This window comes from Penaeus monodon, chromosome 5, assembly GCF_015228065.2.
Source record: "Penaeus monodon isolate SGIC_2016 chromosome 5, NSTDA_Pmon_1, whole genome shotgun sequence".
Lineage (NCBI taxonomy): Eukaryota > Metazoa > Arthropoda > Malacostraca > Decapoda > Penaeidae > Penaeus > Penaeus monodon.
In genome coordinates this window covers 5,332,004-5,342,003 of record NC_051390.1, presented here as the reverse complement: position 1 = coordinate 5,342,003, position 10,000 = coordinate 5,332,004, and the positions used below count along the sequence as shown (strand labels likewise).

The 10,000-nt window shown below is 37.4% G+C and overlaps 1 protein-coding gene across 2 annotated transcripts; it reads left to right on the top strand.

The window, feature by feature from the left end:
• Window positions 1–754: 754 nt before the first annotated feature.
• LOC119572907 lies at window positions 755–9,796 on the top strand. 2 transcript variants are annotated; one of them, XM_037919859.1, is made up of 5 exons: window positions 755–942; window positions 3,896–4,123; window positions 7,108–7,270; window positions 7,432–7,680; window positions 9,151–9,796. In XM_037919859.1, exons 2-5 carry the CDS (start codon window positions 4,025–4,027, stop codon window positions 9,255–9,257), a joined length of 618 nt encoding a protein of 205 aa, XP_037775787.1. In that variant the 5' UTR covers window positions 755–942; window positions 3,896–4,024; the 3' UTR covers window positions 9,258–9,796. The 2 variants fall into 2 exon arrangements, with proteins under 2 accessions (XP_037775787.1, XP_037775786.1); XM_037919858.1 differs by having other exon boundaries at window positions 757–942; window positions 3,926–4,123.
• The last annotated feature ends 204 nt before the right edge of the window (window positions 9,797–10,000 follow it).

Sequence of the window (10,000 nt, the reverse complement as noted above, 5' to 3'; positions counted from 1 at the left end):
CACCCTAACATTCACACAACCAAACAACCAGCCGTGTGTAATGACCTTAGGTAACCCTCACTCGAGGCAGTTCAGTTTGGAGCATCACTGAGTGAATGTGAATCCGCGTTGGTTCTAGGAGCTAAGTTTTTTTGTAACTATTGTTTAGTATGATCACAATCTGTCATTCCTATAGAATAGGACGTTGAACAGAGATGGGAGCGAGTTGGGAGAAAACACAGTGGATGGCGAAACAAAAAGACAAATACATCACTAAATATACAAAATCTGTTGAAAGAAGAACCCCTATATAGAGATAAAAATAAGTGTTGCATATATAGAGATAAAAATAAGTGTTAATCAGAGAGAGAGAGAGAGATGGAGAGAAAGGAGAGAGGAAGATAAGCACACACACGCACGCACGCACACACACATACACACACACACACACAAAACAAAACACACACACACACACACACACACACACACACACACACATATATATATATATATATATATAATATTATATATATATATATTATATATATTAAAGAAGAGAGAAAGAGAGAGAGAGAGAGAGGAGGAGAGAGAGAGAGAGAGAGAGAAGAGGAGAGAGAGAGAGAGAGAGAGAGAGAGAGAGAGAGAGAGAGAGAGAGAGAGAGAGAGAGAGACACACACACACACACACACACACACACACACACACACACACACACACACACACACACACACACACACACACACATAAGAGTCCCACAAACACAGACAGCATACCCTTGTGTAAGAACGGAAACGACATGATAAGAATTATGTTAAATGTCAGAATCAGCTCAAAAATGTACAAACAAAATAATCATCAAGAACCAAAATTAAAGAGGAATGCTAGTTATCTTTCAGGAGCGAAGATGAAGACACATCTTACGGTTCTCCTGCTCACGGCAAATTTAGTTGCTTCGACAAGCAGTGAGTATCATTAACATTTTGCTTAATATTTAATACAACATTACTTCAACTTCCAATTTTGTAATGAGTTATTAAGTAGTGACATGGAGATAGCCATGAAATTATATGAAAATCACAATGACCATAGGTATTCGTTAATCAAATATCACACATTATATAAGATTTCGAAGAAAAAGCTTTTTCAAGATCGAGCATTTTTTCAAACATTTATCCTGTGTCATTTTCCTTGCAATCTACAATATATATATATATATATATATATATATAATATATATATTATATATATATAATATATATATATATATATATATATATATATATATATATATATATATATATATATATATATATCGTTATTATATGAAATGCAGTGGCAACCAATCATGGGTGACGTTAAAAGAATTATACCATAACTTCTGTAACATCCTTATGGCTTATCTGCAATTTCTTGCCATTTTGTTTTTATATTTTATTTTCCTGGTGATTTTCTAGTGATTTAAAGCTCCGCCCACACAGGCGTGAAGTTTTAGCTCCGCCCACATAGGCGTGAAGTTTAAGCTCCGCCCACACAGCTAGTCTACATTTTGATCATTTAATGAGCATTTAATAGTTATTATATAATGAAGCGTGTGGAAATGGGATAAGATTATACAGAAAGGTATAACTTTTATTTTCAAGATATAAAAAGTCAATAAAGCGTAAAACAATTTGACAAAACAGTGCAGCAATAATAAATAGATGATAGATAATCCCTTGAATTTCTTTAAAAGTATTTATTGTTAAACTCGTAAGACACAATTTATTATTATTTTTTAATAGGAAACAAGAATTTACGAGGATAATAAATATACTGCTTGTGTTTTTGAAATTTATTCTAAAGACAAAAAAAAAAAAAAAACCAATGCATTCGAATTTCTATGCATTGTGATAGATAGTAATAGATCATTCGGATGCAGCTCTACAAATATTAAAATATTACTTTGTTTTTGTTTTCCATATAAACAATATTAATGATATATGATAATGATAATAATAATGATAGTAATAATGATGATAACAACAATAAAACTATTATTATTGTTATTATTATTATTATTATTATTATTATTATTATTATTATTATTATTATTATTATTATTATTATTATTATTATTATCATTTTCACTATTATTATCATTATTAATGTTACTGTTTTCATTATAAAATTGTACAAAATAAGTATAAACATGGCTATTTTTTTTTATTATGTAGAAGTAGTTTTCATCTTCCAACCCATCAGGTATCAAGAGATTCTTGTCGATATCTACCAACGAAATATATCAAGCATAAGTCATCATAATTAGTGAAACGGAATGATATGAATGTAATGCCTACAACCAGCCTATCTTGTGATGTAATTACCTCCCGAAAAGTAATGTTCCTAATAATATCTTTCTCTGTCCTTTTTAACCAACCGTGAAATTTAAATCTTAATATTCGGAAATACTGGCAGAAAATTTAACCTTGTCATAGTCAAGTTCTTTTTTAGTGATTCACCTTCAACCTATTTCATTCTTTTTCAACATCCTTTTATTCTTAAAGTTGATATGCTGTTCTTTATCTATCAACAGTGCAATAATTGCCAGTTTTTTCAGGCCAAGCGTATGAGGGCCATGGTTGCTTTGGGTTAAGCTGGACAAAGCTGGTGACATGACATGACGTGATGTGATGGTGTGGTGTGGCTCAGAGCGAGATGGCGTGGGACGGAATGATGACATGATGTGATTGGTGTGAATTGACATGATGTGATGATTGGTGTGAATTGACATGATGTGATGATTGGTGTGAATTGACATGATGTGATTGGTGTGAATTGACATGGTGTGATTGGTGTGAATTGACATGATGTGAGCAATGGTGTAAATTGACATGATGTGAGCAATGGTGTGAATTGACATGATGTGAGCAATGGTGTGAATTGACATGATGTGAACAATGGTGTGAATTGATATGATGTGATGATTGATGCGAATTGACATGATGTGAGCAATGGTGTGAATTGACATGATGTGAGCAATGGTGTGAATTGACATGATGTGATGATTGATGCGAATTGACATGATGTGAGCAATGGTGTGAATTGACATGATGTGATGATTGATGTGAATTGACATGATGTAAGCAATGGTGTGAATTGACATGATGTGATGATTGTTGTGAACTGACATGATGTGATGATTGGTGTGAATTGACATGATGTGATGATTGGTGTGAATTGACATGATGTGATGATTGGTGTGAATTGACATGATGTGATGATTGGTGTGAATTGACATGATGTGATGATTGGTGTGAATTGACATGATGTGATGATTGGTGTGAATATATGGCGCGGGTGACGTGACGTGTTGTGATGTGATGAATGGCGCGGTTGACGGGCTCTTGACGTGGTGTGATGTGATGGTGTAGTGCCAATCAGACCTTGCCCGGCGAATATAGACATATATCTGTATTTCACATCAAAATTTTAAGCATCAACTTATCCAGTAGGTTGGGCTAAGGTGCCATCCACCATCAATTTTTTTCTGCAGTATAAAACTTGCAACAAAAATAGTGCGGAACATTAAGCTTTTGAAGAATCAGTTAAATGCACCACATAATTATTTTTCGAAATTTCGTTTCTGTAAACTTGACAGTGATTCCCTTTTAAGTAAACCAGTAATTCGTAAACACTTCAAAAACTATTAATCGTTACCGATCATAATTGTATATCGTATTATCACTGGTACTATTTACCAAGGGTATATTTGATGCATTCCTAACCATTATAGTTATCCTCAGCAGTGATGTTATTAGTTTTCTTATCACTCTCATTATTATGATTAATATGATGCCATTTTCATTGACATTATTAGTAGAAGTAATGATAATAGTATGGTCATTGATGTTACCATAAATATTCGTTATTTTTCAGTATCTCTTTTTCCTCCTTTCTTTCAACAAGCATGCAATGAGTGGGCATCAACCACTCATAGCCAATGGGTTGAAGTGAAGAAGTCTACGTGGGAAAATATCTACATTTATTTTATCGCCGAAGAAAAGGATGCTAAGTTCAGCATCAAATTTTTTAAGTCAGTCCGAGAGTTTTGATCTATGGCTACATGAACCATATGCATACTACTTGGGGACAGTACTCCATAAGGTATGTGATATATAATTCTCTCTCTCTCTCTCTCTCTCTCTCTCTCTCTCTCTCTCTCTCTTCCTCTTCCTCTCCTGCTCTCCCTCCTCTCCCCTTTCTCCCCCTCTCCCCTCCCTACCTCACTCTCTTTCCTTCAACCAAACTCCTTTGGTTGGCGCCTGTGAAGCACTAGGTTTCGGTATATCACATATCTTCCTCTCTCTCTCTCTCTCTCTCTCTCTCTCTCTCTCTCTCTCTCTCTCTCTCTCTCTCTCTCTCTCTCTCTCTCTCTCTCTCTCTCTCTCTCTTCTTTGTGACAAGATGATTAATTAATTGTATCTTCTAGCAAAAGAACAGCTGAAAGTGAAGATGGTTGCCCTCTCAATCGGGAAGATCTGGTAGTAGCACAATTAGCATTGTTTATTATTTGTCAGACTGCGGCGGTGGTCACCATCTCCAGAGGGATAGCCAGGACTTCGGTAGCAAAGGTCACTCCTGTCGATGAGCGATATGCTTCTGTGGCAGAGAGCTGCCCTCAGCAAAATATCCGCGCCGTACTTTTTGACTTGAGTATGTTATCCTGCTGGTATTGCGCTGAGCTGGTTAGGTGGTTAGGCAGTTTCCTTCTCTAAGACTTTTATCGAGGTCCTAGAGATTGAAGATTTCAGGCTTGTGTTATCGGCAATCTAATCTATACTGCTAAGAAGACTCGTGGCATCTTTGCACTCATGTAACGATTTTCGAGAATTGTAGGTTTACTGGAGTGCGTAGTTCAGTGGTATCGTTCACAGATTAAGGATGGCTACCCTGTAGGGAAAACAAAAAAAAAAAAAAAAAAAAAAACACCCAGTAACTGCATTTGGAAGCAGAATGTCCATGGGGGATAGTGAGGAAGTTGATGAGGCGATATCTTGGTCAAAGCAGCACTAGAAACACTAGAAATTGTTCTTAGCCTTTGAATGCTATAGCCAACGTTGACATCAATACGGCATTCTACTTCATTCATGATGAATCATTCAGAGTTCGTGAGACAAAGAGGAATTCCGACAAATGTGATTAGATTAATAGCTAGCCTTGCACTGGTACTTTGCTGCAAAGTATGATAAGGTATGTCTATTTTTCCCATGTGAATTATTGACTGATCTTGGACCAATGTTTTTTCACCATTTGCATAGACTAGATTATGAGTAAAGTTGTCATCCAAAAGTAGTGTGGAGCAACGTTTGGTTAACGACTTTATCTTTGTAGACGAGGTTGCCATTTTATCTAGAGTCTCTAGAAACTTTAGTGGCTCCGTTTACAGCATTAAGCAGTGAGCGAACCCCTTGGCTTATGAGGTCTGCCAGAACCTGCTTAGTTGGTACATGCTTGTGGCAAAGTCATTAAAAAACAGAACTTAACATATGAGGGTTGTGTAGTTCATTACTGGGCTATCAGACCAGGAAGTCAACAGGAGGAGCTATGAACTGCTGTCAGTGAACTGCTCTCAGACTATAGAGTCAAACTAGTAAAAGTTCCGTGGGCCGACGGTGAAAGAAACGCGTCCGGGCTACGGAGCAGGTGTTTTTTTTTCTTATTAAGTATGTAATGGGTGAGACTATTTCAGAATTTATATATCAGTGGAGGCATTCCTGGATTCGGTGGGTCTCTTTTGTGAAATGAGAAACGTCTTGCCAAATACGATGAATAAACAAAAGACAGAAGAAATTGAACTAGAAGAATTGATTGAAGAATGAGATTAAGTTTGATTGTTAATATATGGTAAAACAGCCATTGTTCATCATGGGAGCGGACAAACACATATGCATATCACTCCATACTTAAGCAAAGCATTATTGTGTCATTTGGGGGTTTCCTTCTGTCGGCAGCCTAGGAGGCACTGAAAAATCGATCGATTATTCGGCATGATTTATCAAAAAAATAGAAAATTAAAATAAATAATAATAATAAATAAATAAATAAAAATAAAATTACGAAAATAACTTTTCTAATATTAGCTTCGACAGCGTACAGTCACCTCTTCAGATCAGGAGATCAGGATTGAGTCAAGATATGTTTTCTATTGCCCGGGGCGAAGAAATTAAAGTTATTTTCTTAGGTTGTGATGCTCACTTTGAACCCCTTTCCTATCCCTACTTATAGTGGTTTATTTTGATTTTACTTTCTCGTGTTCTAAGCTCCCCACTTTCTTTACCTTTACTCTGTGACATGACAACTTGGAACTGCCCTTTACCCAACAATTCACCAACCATGTCACAACCTCTTTCATAGCGTGGTCCTGGCATCTTAAATTCTTCCCGACCAACCTGTTGTTTTCAGTATCAGTCACGTGACACTCACTGTTATTACTCGTACTATGACAGTAACTCCTTTTCCATGAGAATTTATTAAAGCAGAGTAAAGGCGTGGGCAGTGGTGTGGGACGAATGACCGATGCTGCTGCTGACGAAGGAGAACCCTCTGTCACCATGAAGAGAAAATGTTAGTTGCTGACTAGTGGTCATACCCGAGCTTTATTCTTTTCCTCATATAAGGTTAGCCGAGGATCAGCTCTGTAGCCACGATCAAAGGGCATCCAAAAGAGGGTGTCTCTCTTTTTTTTTTTACTCAACCTCCGCAGTTAGATAAGAATCGCTCAACAGTTTAGTTTGTAGTGATTCAAGAAGTGCACATATCTGGTACGCCTTTATCTTTTTTCATAATTTCACATAAAGGTGTTGCAGAAATCTTTACCATTCATTCTTCATTCCCATTCTGATATTTCAGTTTATACACACAGTATTGGTAGAATTAGTATTAGCGTTTGCAATCACTCTTGTTGAACGCATACAAACAAAAGCCACTCGTAATACCTTCTCTATCTCTTATTACGATTTCAATGCACATTTTAGGATTTCGTTTTTGACCTTTGTTCACTGCATTATTTCCTAATTGCGTATATTAATATATAGCATTCGTGTAAGAATGAGTGAATGCTCTAAGCCTAACACTCCCATCTCTTTCAGGGCACTGTCGCTGGTGAATGTAAAACGTACAGTCCCGTATGTAATACGTATTTTAATTTTGGGGACAAGGACCATTTGATTGGTTCATCGGGCTTAAGTAATTTCCGAATTTCAAGCCAGTCACTGGTCTATTACCTGACGTGTAGATCACTTGGGTATTTTCGTAAGTATGATTCTGGCTTACCTTACAATAATTTAACCATAGCTAGAAGTGAAAAGAAATCTTTATCTTCCTATATCCATTTGGTTGTAAATAGAAAAAGGCATAATATTATCATCGCCGACAAAGTCAGTGAAATTCACCAAGCTACATGTAACTTGCAGGTGAGGCGCCAGTGCTGAGAAAGAACCTCAGTTTTCCAGGCGTGGAACCTACAGAGCCACAGCTGAACCTCAGTCTTCCAGGCGTGGAACCTACAGAGTCAGAACAAAACCTTCCAGGCGTGAGGCCTAAGCAACCGAAAGGCCAAGACCAGTGTACCGCCCAGACCATTGGGCTCGTGGTCGTAGGGACGGCGCTACTGCTCGCATTGGCCTTCGTCTGCGTCGCCGGTTGGAGAACGAGGCAGGCAGGTGAGTCTTGGATGAGGTGTGTGTTGCTCTGTCAGATTTACATAAGGGTGTGCGTGTGTATGTATATATGTGTGTGTGTGTACGCGCGCGTACGTGTGTAGGCCACATTACGATTTAAATTGATATTCGTTTCTTTATTCCTTTACTATTTTGAGAAAAGTATTCAGATTATACGGTTGGAGGTAGTACGGTGATGCGAACATTATCACAGCGTCTGTCAAGTAGAGATCAGAAGCCTTACTATCGCTGAAAAAAACTGTCTTACGACACTAGAAACTGTCGCTAATTCCATTCGCGACATTCCCCTTGCCGGTCGCGACAGCAACCCTGCCAATGTCCCCATGCTGTTGCCAAAGACTCGACTCAGTTGACGAATCTGATTTTATTTTTGAATTATATTAAGTTATCAACCACTGTTTTACTGATGTTACATTAGAAAATAGCAGTACATACAAGTTCTTCGCTATCAACATCTTAAAATTACAAATAAAACGATTTAGATCTACCGAAATCAGTTGATAATGCGCGGGCCTCCTATCATACTTTTTCCTTCGTTTATCGACATCGGTTTCAGACGTCACGCTCCTTTAAATCTTTTGAATATGTCACTTTTTATTAATTGATATTAAGTTTACGCCTTCATATTCCATTATACGGTTGAAGTCGCGCGGGAGTATACTCAAAATCTTGACCTTCAGGAGTTTTACTGTTACTTCAGAGGTAAAACCCCGCACATAACAACCACACACACCACTCACTTTCTTTGATCTGCAGTCCGTAGTAGTATACAAGAGGGAGCCTCTCTAAGATCAGCATATGATATATAATATACTAATAAACAATGAACTTCCTCTTGTTGTATCCACTAAGCATAAACTATTGATCTAAAGAGAAACCGGCAATAGTTGTACCCTGAAGGGAACTAATCTCTGTAGCAATGATAACTACAACGCCGTATAAGAGTTTATCGTTATGTTTCACCCCCAAAAAGATTGATTTCAGACTGCAAAATACTTCAACTTCCTTCACAAAGTACATATCCTCCTCGGTAACCTCAGTCATTGAGGGTAACAGCTGTCGCTCGCTAACTCCAAAATTCACCGAGCACAGGGAAAAACGGTGCAGCACATTCGGAAGAGAGATATTTGCAGCAATTAAGTATTTAAGCATCACGCGGAAGGTCGAAAGTTCTGCAGCTTTACTTATCATAATTTCTCATGTATTCGCAGCGGTTTTAGTGAAGTACCTTTGTTATTTGCACTGTATTTACACCTTTAATGTGTACTTCTTCCTTGAAGCATATGAAAGTCACATTTCCTACCAACGCCTTAAGTATATCCAAGTCACACTTACTAATAATCTAACAACACCTTAAGTATATCTAAGTCATTCTTACTAATAATCTAATAACGCCCTAATTATATCTAAGTCACACTTCACATTAACGCCTTACTTCCCCCTCACTCACAGCGGTGTCAGTGAAAGGCGGCGCAGCATCTGGAAACAGCACAGTTTCCTGCCACGACAGCGAGAACAGCATTTACGGGATGACGGAAATAGTTCCTACCAACACCTGAAATTGTGACCTGCAATTACAGATCTTTGATTTGGGTTTCAGTCCAGTAGCTAGGAAATGGCACTAACTCGCTTTACAATCGCATGGTTTTAGGTTCGCATACTGGGGTCAAAGTTGGTCACTCTACCGCATCATCCTGTTGCTTCGTAATCCTATTCCCCTGCGAACAAGGCCCCTACATCCACTTGGTTATGGGACCATCTTCTACTTTGAGCTAAATGATAATTGAGTTCATTACAATTGTTACAATGGTTATTCTTGGTGTGGCAGGCCGTTTGTTTAATTTTGCTTCTAAATAACCCTCCTGTGTGTTAGGTTCTAAAATATTTGACTCTGTTTAACTGTAAATAATGTAATGCTATTTTAAACTGTGTTAATGTATAATGGGAGTCATCGACTAGAGAAAGGGAAGTAGAAAGAGCGAGAGAGAAATGGGGAAAACAAGGGATAAGGACAGGAAGTGGTGACAAGAGAACGGAACTTTATACACACACACACACACACACACACACACACACACACACACACACACACACACACACACACACACACACATATATATATATATATATATATATATATATATATATATATATATATACATACATATATAACATATAACAACACACAACACACACACACACACACACACACACACACACACACACACACACACACACACACACACACATATATATATATATATATATATATATATATATATATATATATATATATATATAT